The sequence below is a fragment of the Panthera tigris genome, chromosome X (genome assembly GCF_018350195.1).
Source record: "Panthera tigris isolate Pti1 chromosome X, P.tigris_Pti1_mat1.1, whole genome shotgun sequence".
In the NCBI taxonomy this organism is placed as follows: Eukaryota; Metazoa; Chordata; class Mammalia; order Carnivora; family Felidae; genus Panthera; species Panthera tigris.
In genome coordinates, this window is record NC_056677.1 from 15,063,569 (window position 1) to 15,089,244 (window position 25,676).

Below are 25,676 nucleotides of genomic sequence, written 5' to 3' on the forward strand. Positions count from 1 at the left end.
TGTTCACAACCAATCCAGCGTAATATACAGGTGTTCTAGAAAGAGACTGGATAAGGTCGCCCTGTGGGCAGTGCAACGTATAGGGACAAAAAGCTGTTTTAGAAACCTGCCAAGTGTGACCTGCTTTATCACCGTTTCTGTGTAATGAAAAATCAAGATACTGGAGCGAAAGCAGAGAAAGCCCAGGCCACGTGCAAGCAAAATCATACATACCCCAACCGACAATGCAGAATTTAAGGATGTATTTCCGGATGTAAGTATTAAACACTTTCACGAGGGCCAGGTACATATGGAATGCTTCCAGGCCCATCCATGTGAATGAGACCAAGAGAAAATAATGCAGAAATACGGCCACTGAGATGCAGAGGCCTCGCACGTCATACAGAGCAACCCACGAGTCCAGGAGGAACACCAGGTTCAGCAGGAGCAGGGCTGAACACAGCTGGAGGAGGATTTTGGAAGGGTAATCCCTCCGAATCTTTCTAGAAGGAAAGGACAAGGAAGGAATCAGCAGCACATTCTGACAGCCCTTGTGTGAGCGTATCTAAGAAATTTATTTTTATTCTTCGGTCAATGTCTACACGCATAAATTTCTTCTCTGTGTGTGTGGGAGGGGCAGGCATTAAAGTCAACGACCGTAAGGATAACAACAACAACAAATCGAAACAGAATACCCTGTTATAACAATATGGAAAATTTGTATTGACATTCCTGGGGAACCTTTTACATGCTGACTGTTGACCCATCCTTTCAAAGAGTTTGTAGGGGAATCTACTAAGCCCCCCACCCCTCATTTTCCCCAAGCTGTCGCTAGAAGCATTGCTGTCGCTTCTCATACGATAGGCTCCTATATTCAGATCTTCACAACATAGCCAGGTGCCCCAGTTATCTCATGTTATTAGTTAAAATGAGATCACGGAAAGAAGAGTCTGAACTATAGCTAAATGAAACGGGTGTAGGAAATTACAGCTAATTGATGACATGTACACATCTATGTGTGTGAAATTAGACGTGGTGAAATCATTCAGAGTAATTTAGCCTCATTAATCATATTTCCAAAAGTCTACTAGAAGATCTGTAGTCACAGCTGGACCCAAAGTTTGGCACTGAAAGTAAATTTGTGCGTTTCCTGATCAGTGTCCAAAATCTAAATCCCAGAATGTACGTACCGTTTAATTCAGTTAATGTAATCGAAGTGCCTGTTTTCTTTGTTTCCAACAGAATTTGTTGGGAGGCCCCACTCCTCCCCACAGTGACCAAAGGGACCCTTCGGGTAAGCCAAGGAGATGCCATTATTTGGAATGTCATTCTTGCTCTGACCTACTTACAAAGCTGCGCTCATGGAATATCTGTATTTTTCAGTGAGGCTTTACACCTTTTATTCTTCATCCTCTCACCTGCTAATGTTTTCCATCTTCTGTGTTTGTTCAGAGTAACTTCAAAATGTAATCAGTGAAGCATAGCTCTTAGGCTGTACACAAAAGTATGGTCTATATCAGAGTATAAGCTGTTAGGTTTTAAGGTTTGCATTGATCTTTCATTTCACACGTAACGTCGGCTAGCTACGAGGCATCATTCTAGGGTACAGAGATGATTAAGACGCAACCCCTGCCTTCAGCAAGTGCAAAAACTGGTAGGAGGAAGTGAGTATATTACCCAAAAAGCCCCGTTAAGTTTTGCATAAGGGTGGCACTTCTAGGCAGTATACAGGACGAGGTAGGCCAAGGAACGCACTTAATTAAGACCTTTTGGCAATGGAGGGGAGTACTGTGCCTTAGAATCCAAGTTCCCAGTGTCGGATACTCACTCAAAGGCTAAGTAGGTTACAAGAGTAACTGACAGAAAAATCGACGAGAGCCCACAACCAATATATGTGATAAACGTCAGAGCCATCATCTGAGTGGGTGGCAAGGATGTTCGAGATAGGTCCTGGAAAATAAAATACTGCTTTCAAGACCAAATATTTGAAATAAATAAAAGAGCTAGGATTTACAGTTATGGAGTATTCTACGTGTCCATCCACAGTTCATTCCACAAAACTACAACGTAGACGCGATTATTATCACCAGGAAAAACGAATGAAACTGAGCCCCAGCGAGGTTAAATAATGTGCCCAAGGTCACCCAACTATGAAACGGAGGAACCAGGATCCAAATTCTGGTCTGGCTGACTCCAAAGCCCAGACGCTCATCAGTGTGTTATGATGCGCTGGAAAAGCACTGGGCTAGGAGCTTCAAGACCTGAATTTGGCTTCAGGCTCTTCTATTTCTTAGTTCTATGACTGTGGACAGTCGCTGAACCAATGAGTCTTATTTCTAACTTCTTACAATGACAATAACAACACTTCATTCCACCTATCTTGCAGGCCTGTTGGAGAGACTACAGAAGATAATTTATGTCAAAGCGTTTGGTGAAAATGTTAAAGTGCAATGCAAACCACACCATTTTTCTTACTAACCATTTTAACCTGAATCCCCTAGTTCTCGCTATTCAAAACAGGAAAACTTGTGTGTAAAAATAGGCTGGAGAAAATACTTCCACGTTCAAGAATTTTCTTTCAAGTGCATTTGCTTACTGGAAGGGTAATTTCATTAGTCTCTGACTTTGCCACAATGTCATATCTGCTGATCAAAGTCATCCATCACATTAGACATCACGGCATGATGCCCAGCTACCCCTCAGGCCCAGAATCTAAAGCGAGATAATGTGGGATTATTACCAGTAGGACGCCAAAGCTTGTAAGGTGGCTGCAGGTACAGACGGTTTCATTCGGTTTCCTGTCTTTAACAGAGCAGCCATCGGACGACCAGCCTCCTCTGCCACCTGTTGGCATTGGGAAGAGTATCTGTCCTTTCAGCAAGGCCACGGCATCGACGATTGCCCCATCGCTCTTGTCCCTTTCTTCCTCCCTCTGCCCCTGCCCCCTTAAGACTGAAAAAGTTATGACTGGAACCTACCATTTCTGTGCAAGTCCCAAAATACACATCTCACTGTTAAGTCATCCTGCAGTGGAAAGATAAATTACAAATAATTAATTCACTGAACTGAAAAAACTGAAAAGCAATTGGAAAAAAATTATGAATTTTTTAATTTCAGAATCTCATTCTTGATTTTTTAGAGAATTCCAATTTTATTCTAGTCCCTAGAAAGAGTGGGTCTCAAATAGGTCAGCGCTTCTTAAACTCAGCAATTGTACATAGGAATCACCTTGAGGCCTTGCTAACATGCACATTCTGATTCAGGGGGCCAGGGTGGGGCCTAAGAGTTGGCATTTCTAGCAAGCTCTCAGGTGATGCCGATGGTACAGGTCTGCAGACCATGCTTTGAATAGTGAGGCTATAGATAATGCTCAATCCGACCTGAAATGAGAGATGTTTTCTCTTTGGAGGTGAGAATCAGACCTGTAGCCACAGATCTAAATGCACTAAAATTAGGTAATTGATAATAGCTGGCTATTGCCACTGCTCCTTCTTGGAAATTAGGTGGCCAGTTGTCAGGCATGCTAAGACCCAACAGAGTGACTACGTGATTCTAGTCTTACACACTGCCTTGACCGAGTTTGAGGTTCTGCTGGATCTCCTTTTTTCTGGCCAACTCACGGACACGGTTTGCACAAGTGTATTTGGTCAATGAACAGACCAGACGGGCCTCTCCCACCTGGCTTGGATTGATGTGCTTTAATGTGACCGTCACATTTCTTGTCAAGTTGTTGACCGTCAGGTTTGCAACACTGGATGATATGACGTAGCTGATCAGAGAAAGGTTCTCCAGGGCAGGGTCCTAGCACACCAAAGAATCGACAAGATGGCAAGGGTAAAAATGAAATGTCATCAGAGAATTTTAGAGCTGGAAGAGACCCTACAGCCCACTTAATCCACATGGTTTATTTTACAATCTAGGTGAGAAACTGAGGGTCACCAAGTAATGTGACTTTAGAAAGAGCTTGTCTGGGGCGCCTGGATGGCTCGGTCGATTAAGCGTCCGGCTCTTGGTTTCAACTCAGGTCATGATCTCATGGTTTGTGGGATCGAGCCCTACGTCAGGCTCTGTGCTGACAGTGCGGAGGCTGCTTGGGATTCCCTCTCTCTCCCTTGCTCTCTGCCCCTCCCCTGCTTGTATGTGCATGCACATGCTCTCTCAAAATAAATAAACTTAACAAAACAAAAACAAAAAAAAAAGAAAAAGAAACAGCTTGTTCCACTCTACAGTACGCTAAATACTGAGTTAAGTCTCACAAACTGACACAAAGGGGTCCTCGTGAATTGTGTAGGGAATATAACATTAAGCCACTTAAACTGTGTGTTCTTGAGCAAGTTAAACCTCTCTGCGTTTCCATGTCCTCATCTGTAAAATTGGGATAATAATTTAATAGAAGTGCCAGTTATTGTTATTCATCATTACCAATATCGCTAGGTCCTGTTTAAAAATAAACTGCAGCTTTCAGTAGTTCGTTTGACTGATAGCAGATTTAAGAATATGTGAGAATTAAAAGAAACGAAACTGCAGCACTCCAAGAGAAAACCTAAACCAAAAGCAGTTAGCATGAACTTTACCTGAAACAGGGCAGGCGTTTCAAAGAAGTTGAACTGAACCCTGGAAGCCAGCTCCACATCATGAGCTGGTAAATTACTCATCAGTGATGAAGGCAGAGTAATAATGCCAATACTGTTCTCAGGAGCCTGAGGTTCCAGAGAAACCTGAAAATCAAGTAAAGGATACCAAAAATGCCTGGGGCTAGTATAACGGAGAGGTGGAAAACGTGAAGAGGTGGAAGACGCGAAAACTAGTTAAGCTGGAGGATCCCGTAAAGGCACTTATTTGTGGTGCCTCTGTAAAATCGGTTGTTCTTGTGTCTCTGACTGCTCTGAAATTGGAGAGGATGTGTAGTTGGGCGATGAGGCCTCAGAGCAGGAAAGCAAACAATTTAAGGATACACAGAAATGGTCAGAAAGTGTAGGATATTACATGTCAATTACATAATGTCAACATTACATAACATGTACATGTCAACAGAACTGGGCGGGAAAAGTGCACGGTAACTGCAGACACACCAACTTGGCCATCTGTTAGGGTCAAGTCTTCATAGAACCACACGCACTAAACTTGCAAAGGGAAGACTATAAAAATTAAGTTAAAAGGCAAGACTTGATTTTTCTTGGGTGTTTCCAGCCCCTAATCCCTATAATAGGTGGTTGGAAAACGCTAGGAGCAGGAATGATACTCAGCACCACTACTGAGACCAGTGCCATCAAAACACTTGTTAAAATATTGAAATGGGTTGATATGTAGTCGATGTCCCTGCTCTCTCGCCACTGGACACCTCTCCCCACCTGAGCAACACTACCCCCCTGCAAAACTTCCACAGTCTACCTGCTAAAGGGTTGACACTGGGCACAAAGACCTCTGAGATCCTGCTCCAGCCCAGACCAACGTCCTTTTTCTGATCCTGTGGTACCTCATTGTTCTAGATATTAAATACTTTGAGTATCGCCCCTGACTGTAAGCAGTAATTGCCTCCATCATGGAGACTACAGTTATATACAAGAAAAGGTTTTTTCCACAACTGATTAGGATGTACCTGAAGATTTGCAGGGTCTTGGGCAGCAAAGGTAGTTGTGTCGAAATTACTAGCATTCACTCTGATCACGGCCAGAGCCAAAGAAGGGGAGGTTAGAGTTATGGTCTTGGTTGAAAAATTCAGCTGTAAGCCAATGTCATCCACTATTTTTAGCAATCTGCAAAGATAAGTGGTAGTTCAAATTCAGCACTCCCACTTTGTCTTCCCCATTCTAAGCAGAATATGCAGTAACAATTTAACGAGTCATTATGAACCTCTTATGTGGGAGAAAAATACTTGGCTATAATTAATCCTGTATTCTTACAGTTAGAGGGTCTCCTCTATGACCACATCAGTTTGTGAAGTCATACCTTTGGGCCAGAGGAGCCAGCAAGGCAGGTGGGGAATGAAGGAGTTTGCTGACATGGTTTATCATTTCTCCCGCGAGGGTAGGCTCCAAGCTGCCCAAGGACAGAGCCTTCTCCATCTGGGACACTTGGTTCTCAAGATCAGAATCACTGCTGCTGCTGCTGGTGTAAACAATTTCTGTAACAGAGAGCCAAATCGTTTTATGAACACATAACGGAAAAAATCACTAATAAAGAAACGCACATAGGCTCTATGTCCTGGCAAACGTACGCCTAGGTATTTGCCCCAGGGAAATGTAAACATATCTTAAGAAGACTTGTCCGTGAATTTTTATAGGGGCCTTTTTCATAACAGTCCCAAACTGGAAACTCAAATGTCTATCAACTGAAGAATGGATAAACCGTGATCCATCTATATAATGGACAATTATTCAGTAATTAAAAGGTAGGAGCTACTTGCAACAACATGGATGGATCTCCAGTTCTCCAACGTATTATGTTAACTGAAAGGAGCCGGACTCAAAAGGCTACATGTTGTATGAGTCTCTTCATATGACATTTTAGAAAAATCTAAAGTACAGGAAAAACAAAACCGATCGGTGGTGGCCAGGGGCTGGGGGTAGTGGACAGGAGTGGACTATAAAGGAACACGAGGGAACTTTGGTGGTCGTGTGGCTGTTGGGTGCTTAATCCAACCTCATGGAACTATAAAAATTTCATCTATCCATAGATCTGGATGAGTTTTACTGTATGTAAATTATACTTCAAGAAACCTAACTGGGGTGCCTGGCCGGTTCAGTCGGTGGAGCATGTGACTCTTGATTTGGAGGTTTGTGAGTTCGAGCCCCACACTGGATGTGGAGACTACTTAAAAATAAAGTCTTTAAAAAAAAAAACAAACATAACTGAACAAAATGTAAAAGCACATCAGTGTATTTAGTGTATATTTGTAAAAGTATAAATATACTTGTTTTTAATTTCTATCATGCGTACCGGATTTTACATGGATAACTAGAAGCTCTTTTTATGAAAAAGAGACTGACGAAATTAGTAGCTGGACGACCAGCTGTAAGTTGGTTTTTAATAGTGCTTTTTAATTGGGAAACGATACAAACCTGTCTGGCAACGAAAAAGTCTCTTAATTCCACCACCTAACATCCTATTTCTTATTTTGCAGATTCCCTTCTTATCTCCATCCAGGTGTCGTAACATACTCTTATAAACATAGTGTACCAACTCTTCCTCGTTGTGTTCTTTTCACTTCATTCCAGGCCTGGGAAATGCCCCCAGGTTTCCATCGAGCTGTTCTTATGCGCAGCTGCAGTCGGTGAGCTCAGGTGACTTATCGACTTGGCGTATTTCATTACTCCTCTCTTGTGGGACTGTCAAGTTATGTCTACTTTTTAGCTACCGAGTAATTCCCCGACACATCTTTCATATGTATGTCACTTGGCTTCTGTTGCGTCACTGGCTGAAACCCCAGCCCCGCCCACAGAAGCACAGGCACGGCAGGCCACGTTGCTGGCCTTCCCGGGGAAATGGTCAGGTGGGATTCTGATGGTCACCGGGGATAGCTTTGCAAAGGTGGGCATTTTTAGGCCCAGGCTAACTAGTTTACTGAAGCCCCAATGATTTTATAATTTGGCCTAAAATGCCATATTTATAAAAACAAATTGAGAGAGCAGTGCAAATTCAAAGAAACAGCAAGTCCCTTGGCAGAACTGGCAGAAGCTTCCAGTCTCCAGGGGACGCTCGCACTGTGGGGGAGGAGGCGGAGACCACAACCTCCGCTCCAATCTCGTCACCGAGAACTTGGTTTTGCCTCCTACTAGCCGAAAATCCGAGGACAGTCTGATTCTGACTCACTGAATTGAACCTTCAGAGCATCCAGAATTCTCTCTGGCGTCTTTCGCTCTTGCCTTTATCTCTTTACCCGTGAGCCTACTTTGTGTACGGGGAGCCCTCTGCAGTTTCCATGGCATCCTCATGTGAACCACCATTCTAAACCTAGTGCAGCTAGTGTGGTTATTTCCGTCTTTAAGTCCCCCAGGCTGGGTCAGGAGGAGCTAAGTGGCCTATCCCAGATCGCGCTGCCTGTGAGGGCCCCTGCAGACCCACATCTGTCGCTCTGAAAGTTTTTCTTTCTAAGTGGAATTACTGAATTTAATAGTTCAAAAGTTTTCTCTTTGCAATGTTGAAAACAGTGAGCTACCAACCTTTTGTAGGAGAAAGAAACCTGTAAAATAAGTCATCTCGGTAGAATATGCTAAGATCTATTCGCCTCAGGGCTATTTCTATGTTCTATGAAAGCCTGCAGGAAAGCTCTCGATATCAAGCAGATATCGTAAAAAGAAAGGTCCAACGTGGTCTTATTACAGATACCTTGATTTGGCAGGCTGGCATCTGCCAGATTGTAACACACGTAGCAGCAGCTTGGATCCTCATATTTACCTGTCTCGTCAGGAGGTGTGTTGGTCGTGATGACATTCACAGGGACAGACGTGGTGGGGGAGGAAAGTGAGGATTTCACGGGTGGCAGGGTGTGGGAAAGATCAGTCTGGGGCAGAGGGGAAGAGACAGTTCCAGACTTGGGGGGCGTATCAGTGGTAGGGCTGGAAGCAACGAGAGCTGTCGGCTGGGGAGAAGGAAGGTGAATCGCTCGTGTTGGAGAGGCAGGGTTCTGGGTTACAGGTGGATGGCTGAGAGGTTCAGCAGAAGAGAAGGCACCGGAGACCTGGGCCGGAATGGTGGCCTGAGGAGCAGCTGGGGTGGAACCGCTAGAAGAAGAAATCGGTGGGCCATCTGGATGACCAGCAAGACATACAACAGGATCCTGCGGGTCACTAAAGGAAAGAATCAGAGACATGCACGTGAGACCCGGATGAGTTAGAGGGAGGCTCGTCTCCTCTGGCAATCATCCGACACCACCAAGGCGACCTGGCTCCATCGGGGACCTGCCACTCCCAGCCTCCGCCCCTGCACACCTTCTGTGCCCTTGCCACCGGCCCCCTGCCCCTGCCCCCTTCTACCACTTCCTCCCTGGGAGAGGAGTGAGCCAGGAGGGATGCTCTTTTATGAATTCCCAGTTCTGGTTCACTCAATCACCCCTCCTCTCGGGCTCTTGTGCCTTATCCCCTGTCATTCAGTTGAGGGGATCTTGTAACACTTCTCTGTGCTCCTGGGGGAGGGGAGCGGTTAAATGCCTTTACCCAACTGTGGTTTTCATATATTAGGAATCTGTCTCTTACGGTTTTTTTAGATTTTACAAAAACGTGTTCTCAAAAAAGTAGAATCACATGCCCAACCTGTTCCTAACGTACTGAAAGGTTTTCTAAAAACTTAAATGCCAAAATATCATTTTCCTTTAGTATTCAAATCCACATTGACAAAACTGGCTCATCATTTGTAGAACAATTGATTTGACTTTGAAGCTAAAGCACGTCCGTTTCAAAACTACGTCCATAACAAACTCACACTCTTGTGTCAACTCAGTATTAACATGCGGTACAAAAGGGCATGGCATAAATTGAAAAGCAGCTCTAAATTTATCAAAGCAAGAAAATGTTCTTCAAGTTTTCCCTGTAGTTTTTGTGAAGTACATAATTCGGTCAAATACAATTACAATCTTCCGGGTGTTGATCCATTATTAGAAAAATGTGGAAATCATTATTATTGATTTGGATCATGGAACTTATTTCAGCAAATTCTCATACGAGTCTTAGTGAGTCACAAGTGAGCCTTTCCTTTCCCGGAAACCTCAAATTTACCTCACTCATACGCAGCGTGGTATTGGCTGGGATAGGTAAACCACACTGCCATTTTTTTTCTTCGATTTACTAAATTTTGTTTCAAGAAAATCTTGAAGTGAGGTTAATGACACATAAACTTCTGTGAAACCGATGAACATAGGAATCTGTCTGAATCGATTTTCTACTGCTATAGCCTGGCATGATGCTAAGTGGCACACAGGTAGTGAGCAGGAAACGTTTGCTGAAGGAAGAAAATGAATGAAGCTGAGGCCACAGGGGTCCCCAGCCTGTAAATCAGCTACGCCCTCAATGCTGCTTTAGCCCAGCGGTTTTCAACCTAGGCTGCGCGTGAGAATAACCCTGAAGACTTTTTAAAAACAGAGAGATTTCTGTGGCCTATTCCTCAGTGTGTGTTCTAGTTGGTCTTGGCGCAGGGGTGAGGATCCCAGGCCCATATATTTTCATGGCATGGAAGCTTGAGAAGAACTCGTCTGCTATCAACATCCACCAGTCTTGGGGCGGGAGGAAGAACAACCAGAGGGGGCAACAAACTATTACCTAGGGAAGCCTCTGATGGATCCAGTTTTAGCTGATGACTTAAGAGCACCAACTAGAAGATGTTCTTAGAGCCTCTCTTGGGCGAGAGGAAGAAGGAATATTAGGTTGAGGAACCCGAGGCAAGTGACACCCATAAAGAGAAATGTCGGCTCGGTCCAGTCTGGCCAGACACCCGGTGGAGGCCTCTCTACACAGCCTGAAGTTCAGGATGGCAGTGTGAACAAAGGGGTGCCAGACAGTCAGAAAGGTGACGCGCCGAGAAGCCCTGGCTGAGGCTCCAGCTCTCATTACTCTTGTAGGCAATCCACCCGACTTCTCTGAGACTCTGTTCTCTGAATTGTATACTCCAGCAACTCACGGGGCCAAGTCATGGCAAAGGTGCTTTACGAAGTATAAATTAAATTTCCTTCTTACATCTGGGGGTCTGCGGCAGCCAAACCCCCAAGCGCGAGGGTTCCCATTCACGGGGCTCCACCACGAAGAGGCTACCCTCTGTCTAATTCTGCCCGCACTCCTGCTATTCGGAGCCCTCCGTCCGTTGGGAGAGGCGCACGGGGAGTGGCAGGACGGTGGTGGACAAAGCCAACTATATATTAGAAACGTCAGAGCACTTCAGCACCAGTGCTGGGGCTCCTGCCCCAGACCAACTGAACTGGAATCTCTGGGGTGGGTACTGGTATCCATATTTGTTTTAATATGCTTCTTCACTGAGGTGTAGCCTACGTACAGTAGAGTGTACTAATCTTACATTTAGAACTTGAAGAATTTTGATATGCGTATACACCTGTATCATCACCGCCCAGATCAAAACAGAGTACTTCCGGCACCCAAGAAGACCACTTTGACACATCAGTAGGATTTAAAGGGCCCAAGGTGTTTGCAATACGCAGCCAACCTGAAGAACCAATGTATCGGAAAGACCCTGAGCCATCACCTAATTCTAGCCTAGTGGTTCTCACGTTTGGCTACACGTTAGAGTCACCCCACGCAGAAATTCTGAGAAATACAGAAGCCTGGCCTACACCCCAGACCAATGACATCATGAACCGGCAGCACTGGCTTCACCTGGGAACAGCACCAGAAATACAGAATCTCAGGCCTTTCCCAGACCTGGTGGATCGAAATCTTAACAAGGCCCTCTGGGACCGTACTCACAGTAACCTTTGGGAAGGGCTGATAGGACTTACTTCCTCATTTTACAAAGGAGGAACCCGAGACTTATTTCTGTTTATAAAGAAGCAACAGCCGGACACACAGCTAGTTGATGACAGAGCCCTAGCCAGACACTGAGTTCATCCTCTGCCCGCTTTTCTGTGTCCTGCTTCTTTTTCCTAACAGCTCTTTGAATAGGCAGCCATCAGGGGTCTGTGGGGCTGCCTCAAAAGAGCTATGGTATCTTCATCTGATCTAATACTTCTAGAAATTCCATCTCCCAAATGGGCCTCAATCCTCCAGCTTAATGGGGCATGTTAAGCCTAAAACTTAAATACTGTTTACTTTTTACTACGGAAAATGCTATGAATTCTGAAGTCCTTCAGCTATTCCTTGAGGTCCAATGTTTAATATATCCCAGGAATATGGCTCACACAGGGCAGAAAGCTACAGTTAGCCTTCTGTCCCCATTTAAGAAGTTTTACGTTGAAAAACGTATGTCCTTTTGTTCAAACACAAATTTTACCTGATTGTAATAAAGTATGGAAAATGCTGCAAAGAAAAAAAGGAAAAGTAAACAAAATACTGCCTGTACTGACAGTAGGCAGGCCAATCACTGGGAACCCCTGTGAGTATTTTCATTCATTCACTCCCTAGCTTTTCCTACGTATATTTTTATACACCTGTGATCACGTCGTCCATAACTTTGGGGTCATCTGCTACTTTGGAGCGTCTGACTCTCAGTTTCCCTCCACTGATGTGGTGAATTTAGGGCAGTGGTTCTCAACATTGGTTGCACATTAGAATGACCAAGAGGGCTTTTAAAAACCTTAATGCCTAGGCTGTGTCCCAGACCAATTAAATCCGAATCGCTGAGGGTAGGAGACTGGAAATAAAAGATTTTCAAAAAAAAATTTAATGGAATTAATTTTAGGCGTACGGAAAAATTGCAAAAATAACACAGTTGTGTATCCCCCTAACCCGGCTTCCCCCAATGTTAACATCTAATGTCTGGAATTGGGACCAAATAGCTATGAACATTTAGCATGTTACACAGATGGCATCTCAAGTCACTGAGAAAAAGACTTTTTAATAAATGGCACAGGATCACTGGCTACACAGTTTGGAAAAGATTAAATTAGACCCATACTTCACACCACACACAAGAGTAAACTCCAAGTGGATTTAATGTAAAAAAAAAAAAAAATGAAACCATATAAATAGTAGAAAACTTCAAGGGCGAATTCGCCCATAACCTGGGCATAGAGAAAGGCTTTCTAACTAAGACTCCAAATCCACAGGCAATAAAAGAAAAGACTAGTAAATTTAGCTACATTTTAAAAAAATTTAACTGACGTGACAAAAACATAAAGTCGAAAGATAACTGACAAACTAGAAGTAAATATTTGCAACATGTACCACAAAGGGTATTAATGTCCCTAGTATACAAAGGACTCTTAAAAGGTGATCAAATATCCACTAGAAAAAGTGGGAAAAGACATAAACACAACAATTAACACAAGAACAATTAACAAGAAAGATACAAAAATGACCCCCAAATACATGAAAAACGTCCAAACGGTCCTCATAAGAGAAGCGCCAATTAAAAATAACAATGAGATACCCTTTCTCAACTACCACACCAGAGAAATTTAAAAATATGAGGACATTCAGTTGGTGAGATTTGCGTGGGGGGGGGGTATGTCAGAATATTTGTAATACTCCCTAGGTGATTTTAACTTGCAACCAAGATTGCAAACCATTGTTTCAAGGTAATGGTCCAAACGGAAACTTGATACAAGAGAATAATGCATTTTGCCTAAAACTGAAAGCCCTTCTTCACTATCGATATTCCAAAATTCCTTGGCCAGCATGGTGATTAAATGTTGTTGTTGTTGTTATTATTATTATGATTATTATCACTTTTAGGAAAAGGGTCAGCATATTTGCTACATACCATTGCAGCTTTTCTAACTCTTCCGGGGAGGAAGGGCAGGGTATCCTGACAGAACAGCAGCACTGTTCTGGAGGAGGCAACAGAAAAGAAAGAAGAAAATACACGGTCAAGGATAAGACAAGACAGAAGCTCAGATCCATCAAGGATTAGGATTCCTACACCGACTACATTTTAAAGAGCATTTGTCTAAAACATGATAAAATAAACGAGATACCATTATATCGACAATTATACATTCATACTCGGCGCTCGAAATATTTATTGAGTGAATAATTCGGGGGTGGTTATACATCTGCAATTATCAGTTGCTCTTCAGCAACTTCTAAGAATTCAGAAGTAAATCCATCCTGGCAGCAATCAACCAAACACTCCAAAGAGAAGTCAGTCCCCTTCTCTCAGTAGGGTTTGTTCTACCATGTTTTCAAATAAGGTATACTGAAACTCTATTGAGAAAGCAAGAAAAACCACCTTTTAGAGCTCTCTAAATACTGCCCAAGACTCATGTTTAAATTTATCAATTACATTTTCAGTTTTACACAGAACACATCAGAGTCATATGAAAACAAACACGGCAATAAAGACAGAGAGAGAGAACTTACCCATCGGTCGAATCTTTACTCTTTTCAAAGCAACCATTACAGCACATATGTTCATTGTTTTATTCATTTTTATTGTGAATGTACAATTTAATGTGCTGTAAAGAGAAATATATTTATATAACCAGAATGTTACTAAACTGGAAACCGACCTACGTATTTGTAAATGTTTTTTTCAAACTTGGGAGTGAGAAAAGGAGGCACTGATGCTGCTAACTTGCAACGTCAGCCCAATAAGCTGACCCATGGCCTTCTACCATGAGCCATTTATACAGGTTTCCATTCACAGAGGCTGCAAACCAGAGACCCTCTGACCGCACACAGCTGCTGATTCATTCTGCCCGTCGTAACCATGAACTGGCAAAGACAAGCATCTTAACATCTAGCCTTAACCCCAGCTGGCTACTTGCCTAGTATCTGTAGACATTTGAATTTCTATCATGGGAGCCCTTTCACATACCAGCCCAGACGAACATCAAGGTCTCTTAAATCCAAAAATCTCTCTGGCAATTCAATCTAGATGATCAGATAACTAGCAATTTAAGACATTATCGCTTTTTTTTTTTTTTACTTCAGTCTTGGTTTACGTGGAAAAATGTTAATGTTGCAAATAATAAAAAAGTGGTGAGTGACATGAACTAAGTATATATAGCGGATAGGGATTCAATCCAGAATTTCATGGAAGAATTGCCATTATTTGTACCAGTGAATACCGTGATGAGCAGAAACTGTCATTTTCTAGGACTTTTACTCTCACAGATGCTCGGGATTCAGGTGGCGAGATTATTGACCTACATAAGCCATTCGCTTATGCAGCCAACACAGCCAATGGACACAATTTAAAATGATCATCTGTGCAACATCAAATAATTGTCAAGCAATCTCATATTCATCCCTGCACACACCTTTTAATTTCTTTTCTCTTCCTTTCCCATCTTTTCCTTCCCTCTCTCCTTTTTCTCCCAAGCGCCATATTATGTTCCTTCTTCTCTGTCGGGCCTATCACTAGACTGGACCACTGGGAGCCATTTCTTGGTTATAGTGGTGGCCCTTGGGGCTAAGGACACTGATGATGCTCAGCGTCACAGAACCGGAGGCAATGGCCCAATACCACTCATCCCTCTGTGATTCATAATGAAATGAGAAGATGGATGTGACAGAATCGTGAGTGTTTCAAAGAATAAAAACATATATCCAAAATGTCATTAATATGTATTTATTTTAGAGGAACACATGTAAATTTGCAACCTAAGACTCCTCAATACTTTATTTCTCATGAGTAGAGAAACAATATGTATAAAAATATTAAAAATGACTCACCTTTGGGCCTCTGCTGTAGCACACACTATAAAATAAGTCTGAAACAAACAAATAACATATATATATATATATATATGTATATACACACACACACACACACACACACATATATTACTCTGACAGTTGAGAATGTCAGACAAAACAACCCAGGACTAATTACAGTATCACAGAATCTTAGAACCACAATAACCCCCAAGGATCATCCAGTTCACATTCCTATCAGATTCCTGACGCATCATCAAAGCTATTCAGGGCATAAAGGCTCTACTTGCATACTTCTGTCCAGGGAACTCACTACCACACAAGGGAGCTCATTCTGGAGCCCTCGTTTTAAGAAACTTTTGGTTTTACATGAAGGAAAATCTACCCCCTTGTAACAACTATCCATTGTGCCCAGTTCTGATTTCCGGAGTAACAGAACTAGTCAGTGTTTTTCACATGACAGATTTGGGGAAGTTTGAATACATTTTTCCTCAGGAACGCAGAGATCCATGCTTTCCCCCAAATAGGACAGTAATTACAAACAAGGTATAGGATGTACTGTGATTACCTCACTTAAGGTTTGCAGGGTTTTGTTTAGCTCTGATCGCCTGTGAATAAAAGGAGAGAAAATGACATGAAGGAGATCACTGGTGATGTGGAATTCAAAACAAGTTAGATTTTTAGCAATTCAATTAAGCCTATGGTATTTATTGCCTGCAGTGTTCACTTTGAAGAGGTAACACTGGGTATAATGAGATTCCTATGTGAGAAAAATAAATTATTTCTATGACAAGGGAAACTGACCAGACAGAGGCCGTAGAAGTTCTAGCCAACAGCAAGATATAAATTATGGTTGAACAATGTTGTTACTCATTAGGCTGCTGCAACCCCCAGGCAGCTTCTTCTGGCAGAAGGCCAGAGAAAGAACTGGCCCGAGGGCAAATTTCTGAAAGGGGTCCACCACTCACCATGGGCCCCTGCAAACGCACCTCTCATTTGCACCTCTCATTTCTTCCCTCATTTCTTCCTTGTTCCCTCTCCACCTGCCCCCACCTGCCCTCTAGCACTCTCCAGCACCCCCTTCCCCTCCTCTCCAGAATTTCCCTCTTTCCTCTCCTGCCATCCCACTCAACAACACTTTTATTTCTTCAATGTGGGAGAGCTTCACGGGAAGTTGGGACAACTTAGATACTTAGAACATCCTTTGGTACCCTGGACAGGTCACGTTCATTGTAGTGATTGTACCGTACCGTTACTTGTTTGCATCCTAGGTCTATCCTACCGGACTCCAGATTTCTGGTTCTAAAAATTGGCCTCATGCTGGAACCACCAAGGGAGCATCCAAAAATACCAGTGTCTGCGTCTCAGCCCCCAAATACAGATTTAATTGTTATAGGGTGTGCCTGGGCATCAGAATTTTTTGAAAGCTCCCCAGGTGATTTTAATATGCAGCCAAGGTAGAGAACCACTGTTCTAGAACCAGTTTTCCATCATCAGAGTTGGGTTTATCCCCAAGGCCAAAACACATAGGAGGTGCTCAACAAATGCTTCATGGCTTTAAATGAACTCGATATTTCAAGTCTAGTAACTAAGCTGTATTACAGGTATGCAAAGCTGTGTTCTATTTATGAATTTGTGAGTTTAAAAAAATGTGTCTTGTCACTATTGTTTCTCATCTTAAGTTTAAGATACTTCAAGGGCATTGATATCTTCTGCTTTTCATTTCACATATATACTATGCTTTGCTAGGAAAGTTAGATTTTTCTCAGGAGGTAAAAAAAAAAAAATAGGCATAAAGGACAGGAATATCACCTCTGCCCATCCCACTTTAACTGTTTGCCACTATAAACTCAGTGGAGCCCTAGAGACGTTTGATATCCACCAGGTAGGCTCTGGGCCTCCTGTCCACCTAGGCATCGCTGAATCATCAGAAGCAGCCAGGTCAAAATGCTAACTGAAAGGAAGACCCTTAAGAGGACCTTCGTCTCCTTTTGTTTTGGCCTCGGAGAGGTTTTTTCCTTCAGGGCCGTCCCAGATAGTTCCCAGAGCTCTGGGTTCGTTTCAAAAGTTTATGAAAACCTCATTTGAGAGGTAGCAGCAAGGTTGAGAGAAGACGAATTTTGTCTCTAATGCTGTTTCCCTGCACGAGGGTGAACACATGGCGTTTCCCCTCCCAGTGACAGTCAGGTAAGACTGTCTCTGGGCCTGACATTTTGACCTTTTGTCTAACGGGGAGCATCCATGTGTGATGTATTTCTCATTGTCTGTGCTTGTCCTTACAAGCTGCCATCTACCTAACAAAGAGCTCTCTCTGACTTTTGGATGACTGATGTTTCCCGAAAGCATATGAACAAACGGTATACCTGCCATCCTACCTTGAACTCTTTCTACCTTTCTGGCCACCAAATCATATTAAAACTCAAACACCAATTCAAATGGAGCTCGTACATACTTTCAGATCATCAAAGAGAACAGCCTCATAAGGATATTAGGCGATGGCCAGTGACTACCAATGCTAATTTGCTAAGAACTCAAGAACCAATTCTTTATAACCTTCGGGTCTATTTCCTATTCTCGGTTTCCAAAAGAAAAGGTAGCTCAACAAGTATCTTTCCATCGTTGATGTCTTAACTTTTCAATCAAGCAGCAGATTACTCACTTGAGTTCACTTAGAGACAGGACTCCAGATAAGGTGCCATTAGCCAGATTTTGATTCTGTAGAAGCACAAAATCATTAAGAATATAACAAATACCGTTGTGTTTTTTTACACTCTCTAACAAGAAGTCGTTCTCCGGTTTCGTTGGCCACCCAAAGAACTACACCCCAAAGACTGAATGCTAACTGCTTGGAGTATTACCTAGCGAACGATCAAATCCATATTGGCTCAGCTAGTTTTTGTTTCTGTATCTCCTTTAAAAATATCCTGAATCAGCAAGTCTAATGTACTAATTAATTTCGTTACTCCTAGGGTTCCCCCAAAAGAACACTAGTAAAGCTCTCCACAGGAAAGGTCCTGGAGTTAAGTGAAAGATCCCAATGTGAAAAGGGAAACTTAGTAGCAGCCATCACCCCATTTGTAGCACGTAGCTCATTGCCTGGCACAGAGTAGGTGCTCAGGAAATATTCACTGAATGAACAATCTACATTTAGCTGGGCTCCTCTGAACCGATCTAGGTTATGGGAAGTATATGCATCCAAATCCCCCATGGGGTGGAACGGGATCAGAATCAGAAGACTATTCTTAGACCCAATCCATTTCTTATTGCTAGAAGTTTCTAATATAATTTTAAAATTTAAAAGGCAATAGAATTCCATCATATCAACATTCAGCAAGTCTAGTGAAAACCAAAATACGATTATTAAAAAAAATACTATGATTATTATGAAGTCAAACCCTCTTGACAAAGCTAGTGATTCAACAACACGTATTTTATTTAATTTTGGTCATAAAAATAAATATGCCAAATACCATAAATAAACTGTACCTTAAACAAATCTTTAAATGCACAAGCACTTGCTTTTTAAGTTAGCAATAAAAAAAATCTTTAAAACGTACCTGAGTAACACTGCTTTCTTCATATTGAAACATTATCTCACCTCTAAAAAATGCTAAAAATAAATTTTCAAAACAAAATTTGAGACTTCCATCCTTAGGGCTTAAGGATTACTACAACACAGGAAAAGGATTATCAAATTACTTTATAAACGGTTTCATCAAATTCTTTGTAGGTACTCACAGTTACTGTCTTTTCTAGCAGAAAGTTAGTCAATGACTCAATTTTCAGAAAATGTGAACTATAAATTTTATGTGGGAATGCAGAAAGAGAAAAAACTTGTCTCCTTGTCAAGAAATTCTAATCCTACATGCTTCTCATCAGAGCTTTGTTTCCCATAAAGATACTAACTGGGGGAACTGTGGCTCTAACATTAAAAATCTTTTTGGGCTGTTTTCATTGCCCAATGAAGGAGGGAGGGGAAAAGTGTTTTTCAGCAATTAAGCAATCTTGTGAAAGTCTATTTATTCCTTGCCATTTTGGGTTTTTTTTTTCTCTTTAAAATATAGTACCAAATGCAATCTCTCTCCTGGGAACAAAGTTGAGATTTTGCTCTTGAAATCTGAAAAGTGTGCAGGGAGAATCCTTTCTTTAGTGGAATAACTCATTGTGGCTTTCATTCTAGAAACACCAGAAAACTCTACTCTTAAAATGCTCACTTTGGGAAATACAGAACCCATTTTAAGTCGACCTGTTTTCCTACAGGGTATACTCGGAGGAGCTCAGATTCTACCGGAAAAAAAAAAGAAAATAGAGACTCCTTAACAGAAGCATATTGTGTGCACTTCATAATCTACAGAGACAGAAAACTGGCCTCTTAAGAAGAAGGGCAAAGAGGCCATAAAAACTAGAGCAGGTGTCAGCTACCTTTTTCGTGAAAGATCAGATATCTGAGGTTTTGTGGGCCATATGTTCTGTCAGAACTACTCAACTATGCATGAAAGCAGCCAGACAATATGTATGTGAATGACATTGCTACGTTCCAATAAAACTTTATTTACTAAAACAGGGGGCAGGCTTTATTTAGACTATGAGCAGTAGTTTGTCGACTCCGGAACTAGAAGGTTGAATGCTTCCTCAGCTCATCTTTTGTAACAATCCAAAGTACAACTGATTCTCATAACCAAGTTGGTCCACTTTCACTTAAAACAGCTGACAAAGGGGGCACCTGGGTGGCTCAGTCGGTTAAGCATCCGACTTCAGCTCAGGTCATGATCTCATAGTTTGTGGGATCGAGCCTCACATCGGGCTCTGTGCTGACAGCTCGGAGCCTGGAGCCTGCTTCACATTCTGTGTCTCCCTCTCTCTCTGCCCCTCCTCTGCTCATGCTCTGTCCTTCTGTACCTCTCAAAAATAAAATTAAAATGTTAAAAAAAATTAAAAAAAAAAAAGAATGACAAAGCCACCAGTCCAGCGATTAACCAGATTCATCCATTCTGGCCACTTTTCTACTGAGAACCTCAACTTCTGCATACTGATATCGAAATCTCACTTGATGCAGTGCCTAATTATTAAAAGTAAAGATACTTGACATATACACAGAATTACTCATCCATTTTTGAAACAATTCTTAGCTCTTAAAATTTATTTAGCTTGTGCATGTGTGTGCGCACCTGCGGACAGCCACAATTTCTCTCCCTCACCCGTCCGTTCTCCAAGTCCATCCTCCGGTCTGGTGGAATGCGTGCTGAGTTTCACAAATGTGCTGGGAGCACAGCGGTAGCAGAAAAACCAGGAAGCCACCACCTTTTGACCCTCAGCCTAACTCTGCCTGGTCGGCTCCCAGTTTTTTCAACAGCCTCCATTTCCATTAAGGAACTCAGACTGGAACCTGCAAGAAGTGAAGGTTTCTAGTTTCTGGCAGGATATCATGGAATTTCTGGTGCCAAAAAAGTTGGTTCCCTGATGAGGCTGTTTTCACCAGACACTAAAACAAATGGTCAATTCAGTTGCTTAATTGGGGAAAACATTACTCCAACCAGCTTCCTGGCATCTGTTATTCAAGATGACCAGTTTTTTTTGACTAAATGTTCAATTTTCAAAGTTATCAAACATTATGTAGACACAACACTAAACTAGACATTAGTCACCAGTCCAAAACACAGATGAAGCATAAATATAATGAAATTATGGAGAATTCAGTAGAGGAGGGTAAGCGAAGATGCAGGGAAGGAGGGAGAGAGGGAGGGAGGGAGGGAGGGAGGGAGGGAGGGAGGGAGAGAGAGAGAGAGAGAGAGAGAGATACACAATATATGAAAGTGAAATGAACCTAACAAGTTTTTTCCCCTTAATCAAAGCCAGATAATATTTTCCTACTGTATTCTACCTGGTACACACTATCAGCAGAAAGCTCATACGAGGAAATCTCACATTCACACAAATAGAAAATGTCTGTGGACCATTCTTTGAATACAAAGTTTTCTTGTTTTCCAGCACCATTCCAACCTTAACTCATTTTTCCTGAAATTGTTTCCTATGTTTTTCAAACACGTTATTAAACAGAACAAAAAGAACAGACTGAAAGGAAAATATTCCTGTAAGAACGGTTTTTTAAGACTTAAATATTACAACATACTCCGTTACCTTCCTCTTCTCTCTTCTCACGATCCAGTTCTGACCTGCCACACCACGTGTTTATGTTTTTTACATCTGCTTTCATTGGTTTTAACAAGGAAGGGAACCCAGAGAGCCAAACCGACGTGAGAAAAATGGTTGTTTCATTCCTTCTGGCCCATGGCAGAAGGGAAAATATTCCCCTTTCAAAAATAGCATGTTCTCAAGAGATTTCCATCTTAATTTTAAGAAATAGTGGACAGCGTGGGCTAAAGATGGCAAAATACACTATGGACACTACTGGAATTAGCATCCAGTTAAACTAGGTGGACGTGAGGTTTTCAACATGCTTAGGAGAGCAGTTTATTTTATTTTCGGCAAAAGATGACACCCTGTTTCCAAGCTTTCATATTTAAGGTTCTGTGGAAAAGCTTGAGGGATTTATACACCAGAAGTTGCTTTCAATAATTAAGTTCACTACTTAATATATTCATAAGTCAACCTTAAGGGCATTAGTTATGGATTTAAAGCTATGATGAAAAATAGTTGGTGTGGACGGACCTTCGTGTTCTCATATTAAGTATATGTGCTGCCGAAGCGAGCACATCGTGTTCTCATATTAAGGAAGTTAATCTATCATCTCACTAAGCAATGGGAAGATAATTTCAGGCAGATGTCAAATTTGCTTTTGTCTTCATTTGGGACTTCTTAGTAGCCAGGCGGTACGAAAAGAGACAGATCAGAGAGATACACATCACATACTCAACAGGAGAAAAACAAACCTTTGCTCCCCACGGGGCGCATTCACCTGGTAGCGTGTAATGTACATAAGCACTAACCTGAGTCACTGCAAATAGATGACAAATTGCAGACATTTCCCTGGGGTTTGACTCCTGCAAAGAAAACACAACCCAACCGGTTAAACATGTCATCAAGAGAATTCACAAATGTACATATCAAACGTGGACCAAAAATATGCTAAGTTGGCTACAAGTGGCTGGATGAATTCCACAAAGGCTAAGGAAATGAGCTTTCGTTTCTTAGTTGGCCAGCTCCAGAACTTCCTTCTTTACTATTGTTCAGTATGTCACTCACTGTCTGATCCCCTACTCCTCCCTAAAAATATTTTTGTCCCATTCCAAATTAATCCCTCCCCTGTCCAATATAAAAAGAACAGTGTGAATGCAAATCCAGTATAGAGACTTTAAATGGAACAGCCCTTACTCAGAGATCCTCCTTCCTTTCCTGGGCAGGGGAGTCCATGAACACTCTAATATTTCCTTGTGCAAACGTATGTAAGAAATAACACCAATGTCATGATGTTATTGCACCTAGGCAAAAACGACAAAACTCAAAAACTATTTTCTGAACAACTACCGTATTCGACAGGCTTTGGAATGTTGCAGATACAGACCCTGCCCTCAGTGAGCATACAATCTAGGAAGCGATACTGGCCAGAAAATAAACAGTTATGGGGGCGCCTGGATGGCTCAGTCGGTCAAGCGTCCGACTTCGGCTCAGGTCATCATCTCACGGTTCGTGGGTTCGAGCCCCGTGTGGGGCTCTGTGCTGACAGCTCAGAGCCTGGAGCCCGCTTCGGATTCTGCGCCTCCCTCGCTCTCTGCCCCTCTCCCGCTCATGCTCTGTCTCTGTCTCAAAAATGAATAAACATTAAAAAGAAAAAAAGTCATAGTGAAGGCAAAATGGAGACACAGCCAGGACAACAAACTATACAGGCATACGAAAGAGGCAGAGATGAATGGGAGATGAAATAAGCCATGTGAGAACAAAAAATTCCATACATATTCACCTAAAAAGCACTTTCTTCTTTGGTGAAAGGAGACGTACGTCTTCTTTGATTTGAAAAGAGCTCCAGGTTTACTCCCCTAAAAATCTTGCCTTCATTAATTTCATCCTTTTGGCGAAGTATAAGAAAACCACAGCGAATGTGAGGGGCAAATGCTCGTAATGTATTCAGCAAAGTGCCAAGAGGGAAAGGTTGTTACGGAGTATTTTGCTGTCCTTGTTAGGTCTGCTTTGGTCAGAATTACGTATGCCATGTCTGATTGCTATTTTATCTCCATTGTGCTTTTTGGGTGCTTAATTGTTTCTGAAGAGAACAACTTTGGACACAGACTAAAATTATAACTTGTGTTTAGTGCATGGGAAATGGCTTCTGCCAGGGTGATTTAGTTGGTGCATAGGCATCACCCTTCAACTAAGAGTTGTGATTCTGGGGGCAAACTGAATTTAGGTGCCAAAAGTTATCTGACGTGTAGAATTCTATACTGTTTCACAGCTATGTTACCGACACCAAAAGATGAAGATTTCGACTTAACTATACCTGCTTGAGATGGTGGCTAGTAATGCTTTCAATGTTCTCCAGAACTATGGGTCTAGTCCCCACTAAATGTTACATTCTATCATCTCTCATCTTTCTCTAAATTTTAGTGGCAGCTTTGTTTCCAGGGGCGTGTGTCTTGGGCTGCTCGTTAATCTTGAGAATTTTCTTTCCCATTGCTAGGGCTGTTATCTGTAATCTCCCCCCAAAGTACACAGCCACTGTTCATCCTTTAAGTCATGAACAAGACAACTTTGTAAAGGGTCAAATAGTAAGTATTTTAGGCTTTGTGGGCCATATAGTCTCTGTCACAACTACTCAACTCTCCTGTTCACTGTATTGGAAATTCACCACAGATAACATGTCAACAAATGGGCATGGCAGTGTTCCAATAAAACTTTATTTACAAAACTAGATGGTGGGCCATATTTGCCCCGTAGGCCGTAGTTTGCCAACCCCCTGTTTTAAATCAACCAGAAGACTTTGTTAAGCAGATCATGTATCCCTACCCTTGCAATCGGTACTTAAGAGTATATCCCTTTTTTGATTTCAAAAGAGAATGAGGTTCAGTCCTCTAAGAATCTTTCCCTCATAAATTCTATCCTGTTGATGACCACTAACACCAGCCCTTTTATCTCCCACGCTTCTTAACCATGTCAGAGACACTTGTGCAGTCTTTTGCCTTTATCTGCATACATGTGCAGGTTAGTTATCTGTTTGTTTGCCTTGTCTCTCCCCAGGCGAGCAGATTCCTAAGGGTGGGCATTGTATCTGATCATGATTACATAGCCCCAAACGCTTAGCATGACTTCAGGTACCGAGAGCATAAACAGGTAAACATCTATTCATTAAGAACAGATTGCATTTTTAAAAGACAGGAAAAAAAGAGAAAGAAAACATAAATACCAGCCGTGTGTTTAATTTTACTTTAGTTACAAAAAAGAAAGTCTTGATATTGATAGTAAGTCATACCTGATGCATTGAAGGTTTTTACTATAGTGATTTTAGTTTTTTCTGCAAAGAAGCAATTTAAATATTAGAGCAGAATTGTTGCTTGTTTTTAAAAAAACAATTTGCCACGAGTATCATTTTAGTGAAGTGCTAAGAAAATCACACTGTCGACACCTTTACGACGCTACTGGTCATCCCAGCAGCAGAATACATGGGAATCGCATACACAGATCATATAGCCTTGGAACAGGGTGGGGCTGGGATTTGGATTCCCATGTTTACCCAGTTATTTCACACCCATTACACCCCCCACTGCTTGCGTAATTCTACTGCACTTTCCATGCGCTGCTGCTAGACAAATCAACGTGGACTTACACTTCAGATAGGTACAATGAAGCAAGTCACTTCGAGTGGCAGGTTGTAAAGAACCGGTGATTCAGAGTAAAAAATGAATGGAAACACAAGATCTAAAATAGTGTATGCTCTACAATCAAGGGAGTGTCCTGCTATTTTCTTTAGGAGCTAATAAAATATTATTGCCATTATGGCAATAAGATAAAATTATTCTCAAAGAGGTTGAAACGATCCAACTACAGTTGTCCAGCAGGCTCACAGCAGACCCAGGACAGAACTGTTCAAACCACAGACAAATATTAACACACTCAGAAGAAGCAAACCTTAGAAATGCGTTCCCAATGCACTTTGGGGACATAGTCCATGGTTCATTTTTCAGATAATGGAGAACCAAGTTCAGAAATCCTTGCTGTAAGGATGGCCAATTAGAAGAGGTGTGTTGGGGCATAGATTTGCAAAGAAGGTCTGTCTCCTAGGGTGAGTGGCAAATTCTGAAGAAAACACAAAGCTCAGGTCTTGGAGAAGCACTTAAGAATGATGACATTACCCCAACAATTGCAGAAACCTCATTTGTGTTATGTGTTACATTGATGAGTTTCCGTTTCACTGTGACTGACCCATGGGCAATGGTTGGTGGTAATCATAGAGGCTGACAGTATTTTGCATTATCAATAAGAATCTTT

The 25,676-nt window shown here is 42.0% G+C and overlaps 1 protein-coding gene across 2 annotated transcripts in view; it reads right to left on the reverse strand.

Moving 5' to 3' along the window:
- Positions 1–25,676, reverse strand: part of ADGRG2 (adhesion G protein-coupled receptor G2) — a 121,867-nt gene that overhangs the window by 12,672 nt on the left and 83,519 nt on the right. Inside the window, exons 8-24 of one of the 2 annotated variants that reach the window (XM_042974619.1) lie at positions 24,661–24,702; positions 22,187–22,240; positions 18,797–18,849; positions 17,899–17,954; positions 15,808–15,847; positions 15,258–15,295; positions 13,941–14,035; positions 13,342–13,408; positions 8,377–8,768; positions 5,929–6,103; positions 5,579–5,735; positions 4,554–4,697; positions 3,658–3,780; positions 2,958–3,003; positions 2,720–2,823; positions 1,808–1,929; positions 214–482 (exon numbers count right to left, since the gene is read on the reverse strand). In XM_042974619.1, the coding sequence (XP_042830553.1) occupies positions 214–482; positions 1,808–1,929; positions 2,720–2,823; positions 2,958–3,003; positions 3,658–3,780; positions 4,554–4,697; positions 5,579–5,735; positions 5,929–6,103; positions 8,377–8,768; positions 13,342–13,408; positions 13,941–14,035; positions 15,258–15,295; positions 15,808–15,847; positions 17,899–17,954; positions 18,797–18,849; positions 22,187–22,240; positions 24,661–24,702 (1,977 nt within the window). The remainder of the gene's footprint in view (positions 1–213; positions 483–1,807; positions 1,930–2,719; positions 2,824–2,957; positions 3,004–3,657; positions 3,781–4,553; positions 4,698–5,578; positions 5,736–5,928; positions 6,104–8,376; positions 8,769–13,341; positions 13,409–13,940; positions 14,036–15,257; positions 15,296–15,807; positions 15,848–17,898; positions 17,955–18,796; positions 18,850–22,186; positions 22,241–24,660; positions 24,703–25,676) is intronic. The other variant, XM_042974620.1, reaches the window with a different exon arrangement.